Genomic DNA, 22,892 nt, shown 5'->3' on the forward strand with positions numbered 1-22,892 from the left:
CATGTGTATGGAATTGCCCCAGGATTCTTTTCCCTCGCTGACTTGGCTCCTGTATGGATAATTGTACCAGCACATTTTTTTGGTTTATTCTACCCTATAATGATTTTATAGGGTTAAAAAAAAAATGATCTCCTGCAACCCAATCCGCAACCCTATAATGCTTGAAATTTTCTGTCTGCTCTGGCCTAGTTGGAGAAAAGGTTTGTGATTCATCCACTGTTTTTAATATTTTATGATTTATACATTAGTTACTCTTGCATTTTTAAACGGATTTCAATTGCTTAAGTACTTGCTTAGGTAACAAAATGCACCAAGGAAAACGATTCAGAGATGTGGAGTTCCAGCAGTCTCAGGTGGGATCTTCTTCTGCTCAGTCCATGCGATCCCAGCAGCCCCAGCAGCACGAGTCCGAGTCTCAGCATGAGTTCCAGTCTCAGCAACATCCAGGCCAGGAGGTTATGGATGACTTGCATATCCAAGGTAATTTGATTTAAAGTGCATATATTAAGTTCATTTACAATCTAATTATTTTAATTAATTTGCCTCCAATGTTTTAATTATTATTTTTTATAGATGAACAAGGGAGAGTGAGGTTGACACGGGGTTCCTCTCGAGCACGGGATGTGTGGTAGCTTCGTGAGGATGAGAAGATGGTCGTCGAATGCAACGAACTAGGGCAGCCCATCAAGAGGGCTGGAAGCCTTTTATCAAGTTTCTTAGGATCAGTTGCGCGTAGGGGTCAGTTGTGTCTGCTCAACTATCATAAGTGGAATGATATGCTTCCTTCTTATAAAGTTGAGCTTCTTAAATTTGTACAGGTAAAGTGTGGAGTGATTGATTAAAACCCTATTTGATTTTGATGAGCTCAAAGCATTAGAGTATATATGTTGTTTACTAATGAATTCAATTGAGTGTTTCAGTGAAAATCTTGTCTAAGTGTCTCAAGACTTGGTTCATAATATTTTGGATAAGTTAAGAAGTCAGTTTGAACCAAAGTCTGAGACTCGAGTCGACTCCAGAGTATTACGAGTCGACTCCAAGCGTATCAGGATCACTGACACGGGCTCGAGTCGACTCCTGACCATTACGAGTCGACTCCAATTGAGAACAGATAGACAAATAGAAAGCATCAACTCAAAATCTGTCAGCGAGTCGACTCCTGAAGTGCGCGAGTCGACTCCGATGTTTACCGAGTCGACTCCAAGGAGTTACAGGCAGAAAAGTCAGAGAGCGGTTTTCGACCCTGAGATTCGAGTCGACTCCTGTGGAACGCGAGTCGACTCCGATGGTTGGCAGGTCGACTCCAAAGATAGTGAGAGTCGACTCTCAGCAGTACACAAGGCAAAAGTCAGAGAGCGTTTTTCGGACTCTGAGATTCGAGTCGACTCCCGCATTGTACGAGTCGACTCCGAGACACCGCGACCCCAAAGAAGACAGAAGACCAATTTGCTGTCTCTGAGATTCGAGTCGACTCCCAGACAGCTCGAGTCGACTCCAAGGCAGCGCTTCACCAAAAACACAGAAGACTAAGTTTCGGAAATTGAGAGCCGAGTCGACTCCGGAACAGTTCGAGTCGACTCCAAGACTGGACGAGCCAAAAGACAGTAGATCGAGAGTTCGGGCTCTGAGCGCCGAGTCGACTCCCAGGATTGTCGAGTCGACTCGAGTGGACCAAGTTCAAAAATAGATCCACGGACTCCATGGGATGAGCCGACTCCGAAAATGCCAAGTCAGCTCCAGAAGTTGGCGAGTCGACTCCGGGTCAAGTCGAGTCGACTCCCAGTCGAAGAGGCGACTTTAATTCAAATCCGGAACAGTTGCCGAGTCGACTCCAGAAAAGCATGAGTCGACTCCCGCTACAGCCGAGTCGACTCCTGATCGCGCGAGTCGACTCCAACCCACCAACGGACATATTGTCAAGCTGTGTAGAGTGTGCAGAACGGGCAGAAAAAGGTCTCTAACGGCTAGTTTCCGTGGGGGATGGCTTAAATAGCCACAAAGGACTGTAGCAAGGCAGAGAACAACCATTCCACTCAAAGTAATCAAGCTTTCAATCTCTGCAACCTGATTTTCAACGGAAAAGAGGGAAGAGCAACATTAACTGCATCCACCTACTTCTTCCCAACATTGAAAGAGATCTCCTCCTGCATTCAAGTCGACCAGACATTCAAGAGGAGACCCGAAGTTCAAGAAGCCCTACTCTACTCCAACTCAAATGTGTTTGAGGGCTTCTAACTTCTCTTTTGTTTATATTGTTATTTATCTGCTTTTGAGAAGCTCTGTTTTTCTGTTACTCCTTTTTACTTCCATCTTGTCTTTGCTTGGTTCAATTGGGGGATTGAATCAAGGGTATTGAGGTTGGTTGGTGAGCCGAGTGTAAAACCAACGTGTAAGGGTTCGATTGTGATCCCGGAAAAACAATCGGGTTGGTTCTAGTCGGTGAGCCTGGGAAAACCGACCGAGTTCGTTGTGAGCTCGTAAAACAACAAGTTTGGTTATGAGCTTGGAAAACAACCGGCTGTAATCCAAGGAGTTATAGTGAATTCCCAAGTGAGACTTGGGGAGTGGACGTAGGAGCAAGGGTTAGCTCCGAACCACTATAAAATATTGTGTTTGTGATTGTTTGTCTCTCTCTATCTCTCGCATTTCATTCACCGCACATAGAAACTAATTAATCATCTCGCAAAAGCATTAATTAGTTATCCACAAAAGTTTTAATAGCCAAATTATTTTAAAACCCAATTCACCCCCCCCTCTTGGGTTGTCTATCTGGGCAACAAGTGGTATCAGAGCCTAAACTCTTCTACCCTAAGAGTCAAAGATCAAAATGACAACCCCATTTGGATCTTCCTACATTGAGGGTCAGTCCACCCAAAGACCCCCATTCTTTAATGGATCTGACTACTCATATTGGAAGGCTAGGATGAGAATATTCATCCAAGCCCAAGACTATGAGATGTGGATCATTGTAGCAAATGGGCCATACATCCCATCCATTTATGTAGAGGGGGTCACTGTACCCAAACTCGAAAAGGATTGGGATGAACACGACATGAGAAAGGCACAACTCAATTCTAAAGCAATGAATGTGCTTTACTGTGCACTAGATAGGAATGAATTCAATAGAGTCTCTACTTGCAATTCTGCAAAAGAGATTTGGAATAGACTTGAAGTGACCCATGAGGGCACGAATCAAGTCAAAGAATCCAAAATAAATATATTGGTTCATAAGTATGAACTATTTAAAATGGATTCTAATGAAACAATCACTTGCATGTTCACTAGATTCACTGACATTATCAATGGCCTAAAAAGCCTTGGCAAAAACTATACTAACAGTGAGCTTGTCAGGAAGATTCTTCGATGTCTACCAAGGTCATGGGAAGCCAAGGTGACGGCAATCCAAGAAGCTAAGGACTTGAACAAGCTTCCACTTGAAGAGCTCCTTGGATCCCTAATGACTCACGAGCTAACCATGAAGCAACACAGCGAAGAAGAGTCCTCACATAAGAAAAAGGTAATAGCTTTTAAATCCACATCATCTAACAAAGATTTGTCTTGCAGTAGCAGCAGTGAAGAAGAAGATCATGAGGGAGATGATGATGAGGCTCTTCTTGTGCGCAAGTTCAGAAAATTCATCAACCACAAGAAGTCCTATCATCAAAGGAGAGGCCCCTCAAATTTCTATCGCAAGGATAAAGGTAAGGAAAGGAAAAATGAGGGGATTGGATGCTATGAGTGCAAGAAGCCGGGACACATCAGAGCTGAGTGTCCCTTACTTAAGAAGGGCAGCAAGTACAAGAAGAAGAAAGCCCTTGTCACCACCTTATCGGACTCCGACGCATCATCTTCATCATCGGATGAGGAACAAGAAGAAAAGGCCAATTTCTGCTTCATGGCCAACGAAAATGAGGTAACATCCGAAACGCATCTAGATTTTACTTTTGATGAACTTTATGATGCATTTAATGAACTAATGATTGAATATAAGGCTATAAACATTAAGAATAAAGAGCTAAAACTAGCTAATCAAACTTACATACATAAATATGATAAACTAGTTAAGGATAAGGACTGTATCACCAAAGAAAATCTAGAACTTAAGACAACCAACCAACTCTTAATTAAAAAAACTAACACCTTAAGTAAAGATAATGAAAAACTAACTAAGGAAATTTCAGAACTTAAAAATAATAAACAAATCTTAAACGAAAATCTCATAAAAGACTTGAATACTCTAAAAACGGAAAAACAAACTCTAACTAAAGAACTTGGAAAATACAAACCTTTGGTTGAGAAATTTACTTATAGTTCTGAAAAATTAAATATGATACTTAATAGTCAACGTGCAGTATTCAATAGAGCAGGTTTAGGATATAAACCTAAAAATAAGCAAAAACTTCTTAGTAACTTCTTTGTTAAAGCAGGAGAAAGTAAAACTAAGAAAATAACCTATTTTTGTTGTGGAAAATTAGGACATAAGGCAAATGTGTGTAATTATAGAAAAGAAAAAACAAAAGGAAAAATTAAAAGGGTGTGGGTTCTAAAAGGAACCAACTTGACTAACCATGAAGGACCCAAGAAAACTTGGGTACCTAAGATTACATGATTTGCTTGTGTAGGAGTGTCTTGCAGCCAAGGTCAACAAAAATTGCTGGTACTTGGATAGTGGCTGCTCAAGACACATGACGGGTAACAAGGATCAATTCTTCACCCTTGAAGCTAAGAAGGGAGGTGCTGTGACTTTTGGAGACAATAACCAAGGTCACATCATTGGTATAGGTAAAGTTCAAATTACCCCTTCTACTTTTATTGATAATGTTCGATATGTTGATGGTCTTAAGCATAATTTATTAAGCATTAGTCAATTATGTGATAGAGGCTATAATGTTATGTTTAAACCATCACTATGCATCATAACAAACCCAAATGATAATAGTTTAGTTTTTAAAGGAATAAGACGTGGGAATGTGTATGTTGTAGATCTTGAGGATCTTGCCAAACACAACCCATGCTTAGTTGTTAATGAAACTAAGGACAATGATGCTAGTTGGTTATGGCACCGTAAGTTAGGTCATGCAAGCATGGACACAATATCTAAACTAGTTAAAAGAGATTCTGTGATAGGTTTGCCAAAACTAAGATTTGAAAAGAGTAAAATATGTGAAGCTTGTCAATATGGCAAACAATCTAGGAACTCCTTTAAATCCATAAAATGTGTCTCTACCTCTAGACCTCTAGAATTATTACACATGGACCTATTCGGACCAACTAGAACAACAAGCCTAGGTGGAAATAAATATGGTCTAGTCATTGTAGATGATTATTCTAGATACACTTGGGTTATGTTCTTAGCACATAAAGATCAAGCTTTTTCAGTGTTTAAAAAGTTTCATAAGGAAGTAACCAATGCTAGAGATACTACAGTAATAGCTATTAGAAGTGACCATGGTACCGAATTTGAAAATCATTTATTTGATGAGTTTTGTAGTAAAAAGGGAATAACTCACAATTTTTCTGCACCTAGGACACCACAACAAAATAGAGTTGTGGAGAGGAAAAATAGAACTCTAGAGGAAATTGCTAGAACTATGTTATGTGAAAGTAACCTCCCTAAGTACTTTTGGGGAGAAGCCATTAATACTTCTTGTCATATATTAAATAGAGTTTTATTGAGACCCATTATAAAGAAAACACCTTATGAACTTTGGAAAAACAGAAAACCAAAGGTAAACTACTTTCATGTTTTTGGATGTAGGTGTTTTGTTCATAATAATGGAAAAGATAATCTAGAAAAATGTGACTCAAAATCTGATGAGGCTATATTCTTGAGGTACTCTACAACTAGCAAAGCCTATAGAGTCTTTAATAAAAGAACCCTAGTTATAGAAGAATCTATACATGTTGTATTTGATGATTCTAGTGACATCTCTTCTAGCAAGAGAGTTAATTTTGATGATGATGCTGAAATTCTTGAAGAAAAGATAGATGAGATGACATTACAAGATGATAATCAAAAATTAATTGAAGGTGCATCATCAAGCTAAGAGGCTATTGTGGATCATGGACTAACTAAAGCTTGGAGGTATGCTCACGGGCATCCTAAGGAATTAATTCTAGATGATCCATATCAACCTATTAGGACTAGGGCATCCCTTAGGAACTTAAATAATCATCTAGCCTTTGTTTCTCATTTTGAGCCCAAACACATAGAAGAAGCTGAAAAAGATGTAAATTGGATAAATGCAATGCAAGAAGAATTAAACCAATTTACTAGAAACAAAGTATGGAATCTAGTTGAAAGACCTACTGAATATTCAATTATAGGTACCAAATGGATTTATAAAAATAAACTTGATGAAAATGGTACTGTAATAAGGAATAAGGCTAGATTAGTAGCCAAGGGTTATAATCAAGAAGAAGGTATAGATTTTGATGAAACCTTTGCTCCGGTAGCTAGACTTGAAGCAATTAGACTTTTACTAGCTTTTGCATGCTCTAAGGACTTTAAGTTATTTCAAATGGATGTAAAAAGTGCATTTTTAAATGGGTATATTAATGAGGAGGTATATGTAGAACAACCTCCTGGTTTTGAAAATCATCAATACCCTAATCATGTTTATAAATTGAACAAAGCACTTTATGATTTAAAACAAGCACCTAGAGCATGGTATGAGAGGCTTAGCAAATTCCTATTAGAACATGAGTTCTCTAGGGGTAACGTAGATACTACATTATTTCTAAAGAAGAAAAACAAAGATATGTTGTTAGTACAGATTTATGTTGATGATATTATTTTCGGTGCTACTAACAATCGTCTCTGCGAAGAATTTGCTAACTTGATGCAGAGTGAATTTGAGATGAGCATGATGGGAGAGCTGAATTACTTCCTTAGACTTCAAATCAAACAATCTGAAGGAGGCATCTTCATCAATCAAGCCAAATACATCAAGGAGATGCTCAAGAAGTTTGATATGGAGGGAAACAAATCAATCAGCACCCCCATGAGCTCATCATGCAAATTAGACCAAGATGAATCAGGTAAATCTGTAGATCAGAAACTATATAGAGGTATGATAGGATCTTTATTGTATCTTACTGCAAGTAGACCTGATATCATGTTTAGTGTTTGCATGTGTGCTAGATATCAGGCTAATCCTAAGGAATCATATCTAATTGCAGTAAAGAGAATCTTTAAATACCTAATAGGAACAAAGAATATAGGGTTATGGTATTCTAAAGAATCTAGCCTGAACTTAATAGGTTATACAGATTCAGACTTTGCTGGATGTAAACTTGATAGAAAAAGCACCAGCGGGTCATGTCAATTCCTAGGAGAAAACTTAATATCATGGTTTAGCAAGAAATAAAACTCGGTTGCATTATCTACTGCTGAAGCTGAATATGTTGCAGCCGGGAGTTGTTGTGCTCAAATCTTATGGATCAAACAACAATTAGAAGATTATGGCATTAAACAAGATAAAATATCCATTAATTGTGATAATACAAGTGCCATTAATCTAACTAAAAATCCAATTCAGCATTTAAGAACTAAACATATTGAGATAAGACATCACTTCATAAGAGATCATGTACTGAATGGTGATGTGACACTCCAATTTGTTTATACTGATGATCAATTAGCTGACATTTTTACAAAACCCCTAAGTGAAGAGAGATTTAGTGTGCTTAGGAGGGGATTAGGAGTGATTGATCCATCCTAGTGGTAGTTTCCACTAGATTCATTGATTTTGATGATTAGATTGTGGTTAAAATGGAGTTTCTTTTCAATGATCATCAAATCAGATCATAATTTAGTGATTTTCCCTCATTCGGCACGAACATAGCATGATTTTTAGGTGCGTGCCAAAGTTTGAGACGACTCGAGTAAGTTTCAGAGTCGGCTCGTAAGGGGGAGTCGACTCGCGCTTAGTCGGGAGTCGACTCGAGGTCGATGGCAGCAGAGGTGGAGTCGACTCGCATACAGTCGGGAGTCGACTCGCACATAAGGAGAGTCGGGGTTAATAGGCGCATAAGGAGAGTCGACTCGCGCATACTTTGGAGTCGACTCGAGGTCGAGTCGACTCGCGACTCAGAGGAGTCGACTCGCAGTCGGGATCCGACTTTTTAACCCTAGCTCCATCGTTTTCAAAACATTTCTATTCTCCGCCGCCACTGTTCACAAGCCCTAGAGCCGACTCCTAGGTCGTCCCCGGTCGTCCCCAAGCTTTTTCCGTCGACTTTTCACCGTCCATTAGGGCTTTTCCTCCCATTCTAGGTCGCTATGCCTCGTAAAGCTGTCGTCCGGAAGAGGCCCCAATCCGAGGCCGGTCCCGAGAGGCGCTCCAAGGCTCGGCACGATCCCGCGAGGTCACAACCTCCGGCTCGTTCCCCGCCGAGGGCGGTTCCCACGAGGCCGTGCGCCGGGAAGGCGGTCTCCACCGGGAGATACGTCGATTTCAACTATCTCTCCCGGGAGGGCTTTACCATAGGTGAGAGATTGCGTGTCCAGGGATTAGTTAGAGAGTTTTATGGTACCGTCCATCGGGGAGATGGGGGTATCAAGGGCACGGTAGCCGGTGTCCCTCTGTTCGTTACGGAGGATCTTATTGCCCACATCCTCCACCTTCCACAAGTAAGGGTGGCTCCCACACACCCCGAGAACAGGACTGAGGCCCTTACGGCCATACTAGGATATCCTCCTCAGTCTCCTTTAGACGAGGTATCCGCTAGCTCACTTCCTGTTGAGGTGCGGATCCTCCTGAGTATTTTGTCTAGGTCCATTTTTCCGAAGACTGGCCGCTTCGATTTTGTGTCTGAGAGGGACCTCGCCCTTATATTTTATATTCTTCAGGACACCCCAATCAACTTCCCCAAACTCATTTATAGATATCTGTGTGAGCCCCTAGATAGACCTAGGCTCACCCTCCCCTACGGTATGATGTTCACTCTGCTGTTTAGGGAGTACGAGATTCCCATTCCTGAGGGGGAACCCTCTAAGGCGTTGCGATGGACTGATCGCATGCGTCCGGGGACCCTACACAGGATGGGGTTTCGGAAGGTAGAGGGAACATGGGTTAGGAAGTCATCCACCTCCACACATACCTCCAGACACTCTCCTAGCCCTAAGCCAGATTCTGACTATCCTGACTTTCCCTCCACTTCTGCTCCTACCACCTCAGCCGGACCTTCCTCCTCAGTTCCACCACCTATGGAGGTCCGGATCGCTCCTGAGCAGCTCCTGGAGTTGCGGCAGGAGATTGTTAGAGACCTGCGAGATGAGCTACTTCGGGAGCTCCGAGGTTCAGTGCCAGCTCCCACTCCTGCACCCACATCTTCTGAGTTGGTCCCTTCCTTGATAGCCGTGACTGACATGACGGCCCATGTACGGAAAGAGATCTACAACGTGAGGAGTTTGATTCAGGCTCAGTTCTCCAGTATGAGTGAGGTCACGGGCATCACTCGGAAGATGCGCGATGACATCCGGAAGGACATGAGCACCACTACCCAGGGGGCCGAGCTCTTGTCGAATGTGCTCATCGACAAGCTGGACGCACTGCAGAAGTCGGTCCTCGAGCTCGATACGACATAGAGCAGGGCCATTCAGGCCGTTATCCGACAGCTCGAGAACGTCACCAATGCGGTCCAAGCACTGGTTGAGCGCATGCCTCGGGGAGATACATCCTCGAGAGGAGGAGATACATCCTCGAGAGGGGAAGCCACATCCTCGAGAGGAGGAGCTACATCCTCGAGGAGACAGTAGCTGCTTTTGTGTTTTATTTTGACATGTACTGTTTTGCTTTACTTATTGTATTCTCAAATGTATTCACATACACATCAATACAATGAGTAGATATCTTATCTTCATTTCTGTGCAATTTGATCTATGATTGATTGTGTGTTCTGCTTACCTCCTTTTTTTTTTATACGATGACAAAAAGGGGGAGAAATATTGAATAGATATGTAAATGGAATCAACATAAAAGAAATCAAAATGAGAATCAAAAATTAAAACATAATTTGTTCTTAATGGATTTGGTACCTCGAGGCTCATTATCTCTCTTTTGGGGCTCCTAATGGAGTAATCTCCAGAATCTATTCAAGGAATATTCGGAGATTAGCTGAATCCAACTCAAGAACAAATTGACAGATTTTCCCTCTAAATACCAAAATTTAAAATTCAAAAACTTCAATATACTAAAAGGAAATTCAGAGAATCAAAACATAGTAGAATGCATATGTTGAGGGGGACAATCTGAATTTTTAAGAAAGCCAAATCATTAAATATATATAAGCCAAACAATTGATTGCATGATATGAAGGCTTATATAATTCCAAATGAAAGGGGGAGCTTTAACTCCAAAATTTATTGTTTCACACCTTTCAAGCTTGGATATATTAAATTACCAGACATATGAATTCATTTATGGATTTTATTTTCTTGTTTATTGAGCAATTCACTTTACATATACTCAAAGTTTTGTCATCATCAAAAAGGGGGAGATTGTGGAGTGATTGATTAAAATCCTATTTGATTTTGATGAGCTCAAAGCATTAGAGTATATATGTTGTTTACTAATGAATTCAATTGAGTGTTTCAGTGAAAATCTTGTCTAAGTGTCTCAAGACTTGGTTCATAATATTTTGGATAAGTTAAGAAGTCAGTTTGAACCAAAGTCTGAGACTCGAGTCGACTCCAGAGTATTACGAGTCGACTCCAAGCATATCAGGATCACTGGCACGGGCTCGAGTCGACTCCTGACCATTACGAGTCGACTCCAACTGAGAACAGACAGACAAACAGAAAGCATCAACTCAAAATCTGTCAGCGAGTCGACTCCTGAAGTGCGCGAGTCGACTCCGATGTTTACCGAGTCGACTCCGGAGAAGTATGAGTCGACTCCAGGGAGTTACAGGTAGAAAAGTCAGAGAGCGGTTTTCGACCCTGAGATTCGAGTCGACTCCTGTGGAACGCGAGTCGACTCCGATGGTTGGCAGGTCGACTCCAAAGATAGTGAGAGTCGACTCTCAGCAGTACACAAGGCAAAAGTCAGAGAGCGTTTTTTGGACTCTGAGATTCGAGTCGACTCCCGCATTGCACGAGTCGACTCCGAGACACCGCGACCCCAAAGAAGACAGAAGACCAATTTGCTGTCTGTGAGATTCGAGTCGACTCCAAGGCAGCGCTTCACCAAAAACACAGAAGACTAAGTTTCGGAAACTGAGAGCCGAGTCGACTCCGGAACAGTTCGAGTCGACTCCAAAACTGGACGAGCCAAAAGACAGTAGATCGAGAGTTCGGGCTCTGAGCGCCGAGTCGACTCCCAGGATTGTCGAGTCGACTCGAGTGGACCAAGTTCAAAAATAGATCCACGGACTCCATGGGATGAGCCGACTCCGAAAATGCCAAGTCAGCTCCAGAAGTTGGCGAGTCGACTCCGGGTCAAGTCGAGTCGACTCCCAGTCGAAGAGGCGACTTTAATTCAAATCCGGAACAGTTGCCGAGTCGACTCCAGAAAAGCATGAGTCGACTCCCGCTACAGCCGAGTCGACTCCTGATCGCGCGAGTCGACTCCAACCCACCAACGGACATATTGTCAGGCTGTGTAGAGTGTGCAGAACGGGCAGAAAAAGGTCTCTAACGGCTAGTTTCCGTGGGGGATGGCTTAAATAGCCACAGAGGACTGTAGCAAGGCAGAGAACAACCATTCCACTCAAAGTAATCAAGCTTTCAATCTCTGCAACATGGTTTTCAACGGAAAAGAGGGAAGAGCAACATTAACTGCATCCACCTACTTCTTCCCAACATTGAAAGAGATCTCCTCCTGCATTCAAGTCGACCAGACATTCAAGAGGAGACCCGAAGTTCAAGAAGCCCTACTCTACTCCAACTCAAACGTGTTTGAGGGCTTCTAACTTCTCTTTTGTTTATATTGTTATTTATCTGCTTTTGAGAAGCTCTATTTTTCTGTTACTCCTTTTTACTTCCATCTTGTCTTTGCTTGGTTCAATCGGGGGATTGAATCAAGGGTATTGAGGTTGGTTGGTGAGCCGAGTGTAAAACCAATGTGTAAGGGTTCGATTGTGATCCCGGGAAAACAATCGGGTTGGTTCTAGTCGGTGAGCCTGGGAAAACCGACCGAGTTCGTTGTGAGCTCGTAAAACAACAAGTTTGGTTGTGAGCTTGGAAAACAACCGGCTGTAATCCAAGGGGTTATAGTGAATTCCCAAGGAAGACTTGGGGAGTGGACGTAGGAGCAAGGGTTAGCTCCGAACCACTATAAAACATTGTGTTTGTGATTGTTTGTCTCTCTCTATCTCTCGCATTTCATTCACCGCACATAGAAACTAATTAATCATCTCGCAAAAGCATTAATTAGTTATCCACAAAAGTTTTAATAGCTAAATTATTTTAAAACCCAATTCACCCTCCCCTCTTGGGTTGTCTATCTGGGCAACATAAAGAATTGAATTTAATATTGTTAATTTGATAGCTACTGTATGTTAATTTGCTTACTATTATAAATTTAATTTTTTGATTTAATATTATTATAACATTCTTTTGTTTTGGTGTAGAAAAAGTTTGTGCTCCCTCCAGAGAGCCATGATTGGGTGCTAAAGTCCCTCAACCGCAAATGGAAAGAATATAAGTCGAAGTTGAAGGCCGACTGGAAGCGCGAGGGTATGACAGAGGAGGAGGTTGCTCGTGTTTGTCCTCCTGATGTATACCATCATCAGTGGAGGGAGCTTGTTCACTATTGGTTTTCCGAGAGAGGACAGGTTGTGTATTCTCTCTCAATACCTTATATAATGTTTAATATATTTAATATATTACAATGTTTAATTTTTTCGTGGTAGACATATTCTGACATTGGTCGAGCCGCACGAGCATCTCAGACAATTCCTCACACTTCAGGCTCGAAGAGTTATGCGAGGCTCAGAGCTGAATTCGTAAGTTTTTTTGAAACTTTTTGAAACTCTTGTATCATATAGCATGTATCATGATATAGTTCTATAAGATGAAACTCTTCCAATATACTTTTTGTTGTAGATGGAAGACCATGGGAGGAAACCTGGTGAGGTGGAGTTCTATAAGATGACTCACACCCACCGAGATGGCAGCTTTGTCCGAGAGAAGTCGAGAGATATAGTTGTATGTATTTATTAATAATTTCTGCAATGATTTTTTATATATTTTAATTTTTCAAAAATTAATTTGATTGTTTTTGAGAGATATAGGATAGAGCTACATCCCTTATTTCAGAGCGTATCGGAGAGTCATCTTCAATCGGCAACACCAGAGGTGTCGAAGCTCAGGTGTTTACCGAGTTGATGGGCTCGGAGCGTTATGGTCGAGTGAGGGGTTATGGCGTTGGAGTTACCCCCACTCAGTTGTCTGCAGTGGGTAGATATACTCAAGATGTTAGACAGAGTAGTAGCACTGCAGAGGTTAATGATCTGAAGGCAGAGATAAAAGAGTTGAAGCAGAGCCACCAGACAGAGATGCAATCTTTGAGGGCTCAGATTAATCAGATTACATCTTTGTTGCATCAGTTTGTCCCTCCTCAGGTAAATTACTACATCTACTTGAACATTTTGCATAAGTATCATATTTTTCTTAAAGAGTTTAATAATTTTCGTATTCTTAACTGCTTTAGTTTTTTTATTACAGGTTCCTGATAATTCATCTGCACGTAGAGATGGTGATGCTAGCGACCCCTGAAGCATTTATTTTGGAGTTTATATGTATTTTTTTATGCTTTTTGAAGTACATTGTAAACGTAAATTGATAGTATGAATGTAATTTGACAATATGAATGTTTAGATAAATATGTTTGATTTTGTGTATATCTCGCTTAGTGTGTGTGGCTTTGATTTTGTAAACAGGGTTTGGAAATTTTGAAATTTTTTTTTAAAAAAAATTAATATTCTAACGACGCTTTAAAGCGTCGTTAAAATTTCGACCAAAATCAATTAGCGACGCTTTAAAGCGTCGTTAAAATTTCGACCAGAAATCAATTAGCGACGCTTTAAAGCGTCGCTAGCTGGAATTTAACGACGCTTTAACGCGTCGGTAAATTGAGCATTTCCCGACGCTTTAAAGCGTCGTTAAATTTTTAGCTAGCGACGCTTTAAAGCGTCGCTACTTTTGCAATTGCTGACGCTAAAAAGTGTCGGTAAAGCGTTGCTAATTTTCGACGCTTTTCGATGTGTCGGAAAATATTTTCTCCACTGTAGCATAGGCGACGCTTTGCCGACGCTTACGAAAGCGTCGGGATGGTTTTTAGCGACGCTTAAAAGCGTCGTTAAAGGCCAAAAAATGCGTCGCTAATGACCATTATTCTTGTAGTGCGGGCCAGAAATCCTTAACTCAGCCCAATCCCCTTTTATGAGCCGTGCCTAGCACGGCCGGTTACTGTAGCAAGTGGGCCGTGCCTGGCACGGCCCGCTTCGTGCCGGGCCATGGGCGGCCCGGCCCAATGCCACCTCTAGTTGTGCGAATATATTTGTGATTATGTAATGCAAAGTTATATGTGATTGCAGGCACGGCCCGCTTCGTGCCGGGCCATGGGCGGCCCGCTTCGTGCCGGGCCATGGGCGGCCCGGCCCAATGCCACCTCTAGTTGTGCGAATATATTTGTGATTATGTAATGCAAAGTTATATGTGATTGCAATCATGCGGTCATTGGTTGTGTGAATACATTTGTGATTATATAATGCTTTTGAAAGTGATGGCCATACGGAGAATAAGCTAATGTAATAGGCTTCTGGAAATTGCCTATGTAATAAATGTTATGTATATTGTTAAATACAAATGCTTCATGTTTGATATTTGCATCTTTGGTTAAGCTCTATTAACCTTTAACTTGTACTCCATCAATAATATAAACCGGTTTATGTAAAGGTTTGAAATCACCTTTATATTCGAACTTGCAATTTGCCACCCAAACAGGTTTACATTGTTTGAAACTTTAAATAGGTTGACATTGTCTGAAATTTTGAACTGATGCCCCTTTTGGTCCTTATTGGATAGGTTTACATTGAACATGTTTACGTTGAATAGGCTGTGACTTACACTGATGGTCCTCATTGCATCTTAAATGGTCAAACATTAAGCACTTTGATCCTAATTTGATGTTTGAGTGTTAACATGAATGCATCAATGTTAAGGATAAAATTTTCAAAAGAAGGAAAGAATGTCATTTCACTAGATCAGATAGGTGCACTCTTTCAAAAGATGGTAATAAATCCTCTTTTGGTATTAGAGAGAATGAACCTGAGCGTTTATGCGCTTGAGCACAAGTGCCATTGTCTGAAAGGTTGATCCCGAGCATTAGTGCTACTGAAACCAAAGCATTCATATACATTATCTGAAACATTGAACCTTAGCAACCTGAACAAGTTGAAAATTTTCGGAACATTGAGCAACAACAAACATCGAACTTATAAAACATTGATTATCTGAACTTCGAACCTAAGCAAGTGCCATTTATGTACACCGAGACTTCTCGTACAAATGCCATTTATGTACACTAAGCTCTGATAATAGTTTACATAAATTTGAACCTAAGCAACGATTTCCATCTACTAACATTGAACTTATAAAACAAAATAACACAATAACTCTTGATGCACAATTTGAACATGAACACAATTTACACCTGAACAACAACTGCTATTGAACTTATAAAATAATATAATAGTAAAGCCTATCTTGATGGGGACATCAGAGCCACTCGCTTGTCGGGTTACCTTCGCACGCGTTGCGACGATCACAGCGGAAAGACGCGCGTGGGGTTCTTCATCTCATGAACGTCCCGAGGAACGTAGATTTCAAAAAAAAAATCCGAATTCTCTAACTTAGAAGATCATGAAATCTGAAGGAAAGGATTAAAATTAATTGCTTGATTATTTTTCAGATCTACAAAACTTGTAAAGATCAAATCTTCACCTTGTGCGGATAGATGAACACCGCAAATTGATGATCGTGGATTTGTTAGAAGGTTTGCTTAAAGCCGCACACGCGTCCGACTTCTACAGGTATCCACACGAAGATCTTGCTCGATTAAGATCGTGATCTCACCGGGGTGCTAGCTCCCTTGCAGAAATCCCTCTTTGATGGTTGAAACTCTTCAAAGCAATCAACTATTGATTGCTTTCAAGAGGAGAAAGAAGGAGAAGGAAGAAACACTTTCTTCCTTTTCTTTTCATGGAAGAAGAAGGAGGGAAGAGAGGAACACCTTCCTCTCTATGCTTCTTTCCATGCGGCTAATGAAGAGGAGGAAGAAGGAGAACCATGCTTGCTGCCCCCTTTCTTTGGCCCTTGCGGATGGAACAAGGAAGAAGGGGAGAGGCCGCCATCATGAAAAGAAGAGTCTTAATCCCAAGGGGGGTCGGCCCCCTTTTTATTTCTTTTCATCTAGATGCCCTAGGCGTGGCCCCCTCCTTAAAATTAGGAGGAGCCACGCCCCAATCGGGTCTCGCGTCCCGGACACCCGGGACACGCGTCCCGGCCATTCGGGACGTGGATCCCAGGAGCACGCCCCACTTGATCAAATCAAGTGGGGTATGGGGCCTCCTTTGATTGGATGCTGAAATCTCCTCTAAGGAGGATTACGTAAATCCAATCCTTATCCATATTAGTCCTAATCTGTTGCCCAAAAAGACAACCCAAGAGGGGGGGTGAATTGGGTTTTAAGTAATTATTGCAATTAAAAACTTTGTGAGTAACTAATTAAAACTTATTGCAAGTGGATTAATTAGTTACTATATGCAGTGAATGAAAGGAATGAAAGAGACAATGAAACAATCACAAACACAAGAGATTTTATAGTGGTTCGGAGCTAGCCCTTGCTCCTACGTCCACTCCCCAAGCTTCACTTGGGAGTTCACTATAATTCCTCGGATTACAGCCGGTTGTTTTACAAGCTCACAACTCAACTTGTTGTTTTACGAGATCACAACGAACTCGGTCGGTTTTCACAGGCTCACCGACTAGAACCATCCGATTATTTTTCCGGGATCACAATTGAACCCTTACACGTTGGTTTTACCCTAGGCTAACCAACCAACCTTAACACCCTTGATTCAATCCCCTGATTGAATCAAGTAAGAAAAACAGTTTGAAACAAGAAAAAAGATAGCTTCTTGAAAAGCGTATTTAACAATATAAACACAGAAGAGTTAGAAGCCCTCAAACAGATTTTTGAAGGTGGGGAATGGGGCTTCTCAAACTCTTCAACTCCTCTTGAATGTGCTGAAGATTTGCTGTCAGAAGGAGAGCCTTGAATACGAGGAAGACGTTTGGAGAGTAGACTTTAATGCACTTCTTCCTTCTTTCTCTTGTAATAACTCTTGAAAGGCTTTGGTTGGTGGAAATCTCTTTTGCTTTGAATGGAGTCTCTCTTTCTTGCTCTATTACTGTTCACTCTGGCTATTTAAGCCATCCCCATCGAAAACTAACCGTTAGACACACATTTGTGGCCGTTCTGCACACTCTGCAACTCCTGACAAAGTGTCCGTTGGGATCGGAGTCGACTCACTCGATCTGGAGTCGACTCGGCTGTTGCTGGAGTCGACTCATGCTTTACTGGAGACGACTCGCCCACTGTTCAAAATTTGAAATAAAGTGCCGTCCCGTTCTGGAGTCGACTCGGCTAAACCTAGAGTCGACTCACCAATGTCTGGAGATGACTTTTCCTTCTGGAGACGACTCGTTCTTCAGAATTCCAAAAATCTTTCTTTCGGTTTTACTTCCTCGAGTCGACTCGGATTCTCTTGGAGTCGACTCGGCTCTCAGAGCCGGAAAAACAGGTCTTCTGTCTTTGAACTTGAACTGTCTCGGAGTCGACTCGGACTTTGCTGGAGTCGACTCGACTCTCAGACACCAAAAAACTGGTCTTCTATCTTTGGAGTTGAACTGCCTCGGAGTCGACTCGGACTTTGCTGGAGTCGACTCGGCTCTCAGACACCGAAGTTGGCTCTCTGACTTTTAGTCTTGCATTCCACTGAGAGTCGACTCTTGCTTCCTTAGGAGTCGACTTGCCAACCGTCGGAGTCCACTCGAGTTCTTCTGAAGTCGACTCGGCTCTCAGAGTCCGAAACGACTTCTCTGTCTTTCTATCTGTTACTCCATGGAGTCGACTCGTACTTTGCTGGAGTCGACTCGGCAAGCATCGAAGTCGACTCTAATTCTTCTGGAGTCGACTCGGTGACAGGGTCTGAGATTTATCTTTCTGTCCTGCTGTCTGTTCTCAGTCGGAGTCGACTCGTAATGTGCCGGAGTCGACTCGAGCTTGTGCCAGTGCTTCTGATACACTTGGAGTCGACTCGTAATCTTCCGGAGTCGACTCGAGCTTCAGACTTTGGTTCAAATTGATTTCCATACTTAGCCAAAATGTATTGAACCAAAGCTAGAGACACTTAAACATAAATTCACAAATATTTGGCTGAAACACTAGATTGAATTCATTAGTATAAGATATACTCAAATGCTTTGAGCTCATCAAAATCAAATAGGGTTATAATCAATCACTCCACATAATCTAATTAGGACCCAATTGGATCATGACTCAATTGAACTCTTCAATCCTAATCTACTTAGGAGTCATCTTCATCTATTAGACCAATAATTAATTAGGACTCTAGCAGTCCTAATCCAATTAGGACTCATATAATTTTAGTCCTAATCCAATTAGGACTTTAGGAATCCTACTCCAAGTAGGACTCTAATAATTTGAAGTTCTAATCCAATTAGAACTCTAGGTGTCCTACTCCAAGTAGAACTCTTGAACCTTATCATATAAGATCGAGCGAATTAATTAAGTCCAATTGATTTAATCAAATTGCAATCCAATTGCAATTAATTCCTTCTTCAACTCACTAATTCTTAGTGGGTTAAACTAATTATTAATCAAATTGACAATTAAAAACTATTGTGATTCCAAATCACAATCCAACCATTAGATCAATCAGATCCTCTATTATGTATGACCCCATAGGTTCTATTCTATCTGATAGTGAGATATATTGTGATCCCTATCACAATATCATTGAAACTCCTTTCAACGGGTTGGAACAATTCCAACTCTTCTCATTCGGGTTCACTGATCACCAAGTGAATGCCTTTGAGTCTCACCATCCACCGAGAACACCTAGCAACATGTAGTAGCAACCTAGCAGAATGAAATGATAAACCTCTAGGTGTAGTTAGCGTATGATATAGTCCCTCTGTTGCCCAAGGAGACAACCCAAGAGGGGGGTGAATTGGGTTTTGATTAAATATTGACCAATTAAAAATTATGTGAATGATTAACTAAATCTATTGTAAGTGAATTAGTTAGATCACTAGATGCAATGAGTGAAGAGAGAGAAAGAGACAAGGACCAATACAAACACAGAGAGGTTTATAGTGGTTCGGAGTCAACTCTTGTTCCTACGTCCACTCTCCAAGCCACACTTGGAAGTCTATTATAATTTCTAGGATTACAGTCGGTTGTTTTGCAAGCTCACAACCAAACTTGTTGTTTTCACGAGATCACAATGAACTCGGTCGGTTTTGACAGGTTCACCGACTAGAACCACTCGATTGTTTTTCCGGGTTTACAATCAAACCCAGTTGGTCTTCCCCAGTTCACCAACCACAACCTTACACTATTGATTTTATCTTTGGCTTACCAACAAACTTTACAACTCTTGATTCAATCCCCTGATTGAATCAAGTACAAAAGCAAGAGTTTAAAGTTCACAAGTAAAGCTTCTGAAAAGCAATTATTAAACAATATAAACAAGATTGAGTTAGAAACCCTCAAACAGATTTGAGATGAGGAAGTGTGGCTTCTCGATTTCTGAGCCTCCTCTTGAATGAGCCAAAGGATGAAGGACAATAGGTAGAGCTTTGAATGCGAAGGAAGCCCTTTTGGTTTAAGTTGAATGTACTTCTCCCTTCTTTTGCTTTGATTCGCTTTTCAGATGCTTTTGGTGGTTGAAACCCTTTAATGCTCAAGTGGAATTATTCTCTTCTTGTCTACTACTATTCACTCTGGCTATTTAAGTATTTCCATTCAAAAAATAGCCGTTAGAGAGGAGATTAGAGCCGTTCTGACCCATCTGCACATTCTGACAATGTATCCGTTAGGATCGGAGTCGACTCGCACGATCTGAAGTCGACTCGGCTGTTGCTGGAGTCGACTCGCGTTATACTGGAGACGACTCGACCATTGCTCCAAACTTGAATTAAAGTGAATGCCTTGTCCTGGAGTCGACTCGAACCAAACTGGAGTCGACTCGCCAACAGCTGGAGACGACTTGGACACTTAGGAGACGACTCGTTCTCAGGAATCCAAAGAACTTATTTTTTGATTTTCTTTCTCGAGTCGACTCGGGTTAACTTGGAGTCGACTCGGATGATTTGAGAGACGACTCGAGATCTTTGGAAGACATCTTGCTCTCAGAGAGCGAAAAATTGATTTCCTATCTTTTTGAACTGATCTGCCTCGGAGTCGACCGGGCCTTGTTGGAGTCGACTCAGCTAACTTGGGAGTCGACTCTAGAACGCCTGGAGTCGACTCGTTCACAGGATCTCCAAAACTGACTCTCTACTTTTTTGTCAGCTTTTCTTTGGAGTCGACTCGGGACCATCTGGAGTCAACTCACCTAGCACCGGAGTCGACTCGCAACCTTTTGGAGTCGACTCGCTCTCAAGGCCGAAAATCCATCGTTCTATCTTTCTGTCTGTTCTCAGTCGGAGTCGACTCGAGCTTGTGTCAGAAACTTGCAAGCATGCCGGAGTCGACTCGTGATGCAGACTTTGGTTCAAATAGAGTTCAATACTTAACCAAAATACTCTGAACCAAAGTTCAAAGCACTTAGACAGAAATTCATAAAGATTTACCTAAAACACTAGATTGAATTTATTAAAACAACATAAGACATACTCAAATGCTTTGAGCTCATCAAAATCAATTAGGAAATACTCAGTCACTCCACAATGTCCCCCTTTTTGATGAGGACAAAATATTGAGTATTTGTAAAGTGAATTACTCATTCAAGAAATGATTCAAGGTAAAGTTTTGAAATGAATTCAAATGTCTAGTCATTTAGTGTATCCAAAATTGAAAGATATGAGTCAGTAAACTTTGAAATTAAAGCTCCCCCTTTCATTTGGAATTATATAATCCTTCAAATCATACAATCAATTGTTTGGCTTATATGTCTTTAATGAGTTAGCTTTCTTAGAATTTTAGATTCTCCCCCTCAACATGTGCATTCAATTTTATTTGAACTTTGTTCAAGTTTTCTGGATTATCTTTTAGTGTTTTAAACTTGAAATTAAGTTCTTAATTATAGAAGGAAAAATCTGACAATTTGTTCTTGAATATGATCCGACTAATCTCCGAATATCCCTTGAATAGACTCTGGAGATTACTTCTTGAGGAGCCCCAATGGAGGAATAAAAAACCTCGAGGTATCGAATCCACTAAGAACAAATCACATTTTGCTTAAGTGTTTTCTTGTTTAGTGATTTCCTTTACTTACCAAAAGAACAAATCACATTTTGCTTAAGTGTTTTCTTGTTTAGTGATTTCCTTCACTTACCAAAAATACCATATTTTCTCTTCCTTTTTGTCATCATAACAAAAGGTGAAGTACCAAGAAGTCATACAAGAAACATAGTAAATGAGACAAAAGGATATGCTTTTTCATTCACTGTAAACTTGAATACATAAGAGATGTTCAGAAAGTACATCTACAGTAAAGAGATACATAGTATTAAAACACAAAATGCATACAACCAACAAAAGATACAAAATGCAACAAATACAAAATCATCCTCCAGGGGAGGGAGGACGAGGGCGAGCATTCCTCTGCGCAGTACGTCGTCCACATTGATAAGGCTGTGAAGAAGTCGAGCTCGTCCTCGAAGATGAAGGCTGTGATGGACCAGGTGCAGAGGCTCTAGCCGGAGGAGCAGAAGGCCTGGGAGGAGAAGGCTGAGGCTCTGGCACGCCAGCACCAAAGCGAACCTCCAAACCAAGTAGGAACCTCTCCAATGCATCGGTCAAAGTACTGAATTTTGACCGCTGCAGCTCATAAAAAATTGCCAGCTGAGAGCAAATCTCAGCTGTGGAAGCTTCCATCTTCCCCTTCAGGATTGCGGCCTCCTTTGGAAACTCGAAGATGTCGAGTTGCTCAGGCTGTGCCAATCTTGACACACGGGCAAGGATGCCCTCGATCCGCTCAATGGTGCTCTCCTGATGACTGAGCTGGCTCCTCTCAACAGACTTGACACTCTCCTCAATAGCGTCAATCCGGTGGTGCAGCCTCTCAAAAGCAGACTCACACCGGGCAATCACCTCACTAGCAATTCTTCCTACCAAGAAATCGATCAACTCAGTGCTCAGCTGTGGTAAGGAAGGACCAGAGGTGGAGGAGGGATGATCAGAGGGAGCAGATGGTGGCACAGTGGATGAAGGGCCAGCAGTGGATGGGAAGGTGGAAGGATCAGTGGAGGTATCCGAATCACGATCAGAAGTGGGAGAGTAAGGAGCAATGGGGTCAGATGGTATATCAAAAGAATTCTTCCTAACCCATGTACCCTCAACTTTGTGGAATTCCATTTGGTGGAGAGTCCCCTCGTCCATATAGTCAGTGTAGCGAAGTGAATGCGAGGGTTCCCCCTCAGGGATAGGGACCTCAAACTTTCTAAAGATCAGAGTGAAGAGCATACCATATGGAAGACTCAATCTTGGTTTTTCTAAGGGATCACAAATATGACTGTAAATGAGTTTAGAAAAATTGAGAGGGATGTCATGTAGGATGTAGAACATAATAGCAAGGTCTCTCTCAGAAATAAAATCAAATCTTCCCATTTTAGGAAAGAGGGTACAAGA

General features: G+C 41.4%; 1 protein-coding gene across 2 annotated transcripts; it reads left to right on the forward strand.

The window, feature by feature from the left end:
• The first annotated feature begins 319 nt into the window (after positions 1-319).
• Positions 320-13,850, forward strand: LOC120107525. 2 transcript variants are annotated; one of them, XM_039120822.1, is made up of 7 exons: positions 320-480; positions 574-818; positions 12,577-12,780; positions 12,859-12,951; positions 13,052-13,153; positions 13,240-13,569; positions 13,673-13,850. In XM_039120822.1, exons 2-7 carry the CDS (start codon positions 651-653, stop codon positions 13,721-13,723), a joined length of 948 nt encoding a protein of 315 aa, XP_038976750.1. In that variant the 5' UTR covers positions 320-480; positions 574-650; the 3' UTR covers positions 13,724-13,850. The 2 variants fall into 2 exon arrangements, with proteins under 2 accessions (XP_038976750.1, XP_038976751.1); XM_039120823.1 differs by having other exon boundaries at positions 13,699-13,850.
• The last annotated feature ends 9,042 nt before the right edge of the window (positions 13,851-22,892 follow it).

Source organism: Phoenix dactylifera, unplaced genomic scaffold (genome assembly GCF_009389715.1).
Source record: "Phoenix dactylifera cultivar Barhee BC4 unplaced genomic scaffold, palm_55x_up_171113_PBpolish2nd_filt_p 000889F, whole genome shotgun sequence".
Lineage (NCBI taxonomy): Eukaryota > Viridiplantae > Streptophyta > Magnoliopsida > Arecales > Arecaceae > Phoenix > Phoenix dactylifera.

What these genes read in the sequence shown, in the direction of transcription:
- LOC120107525 (XM_039120822.1), top strand. Translation starts at nt 651, where the DNA reads ATGGTCGTCGAATGCAACGAACTAGGGCAGCCCATCAAGAGGGCTGGA. An exon ending in AGCTTCTTAAATTTGTACAG is followed by an intron (nt 819 to 12,576) that starts GTAAAGTGTGGA and finishes GTTTTGGTGTAG; the next exon opens with AAAAAGTTTGTGCTCCCTCC. An exon ending in ATCAGTTTGTCCCTCCTCAG is followed by an intron (nt 13,570 to 13,672) that starts GTAAATTACTAC and finishes TTTTTATTACAG; the next exon opens with GTTCCTGATAATTCATCTGC.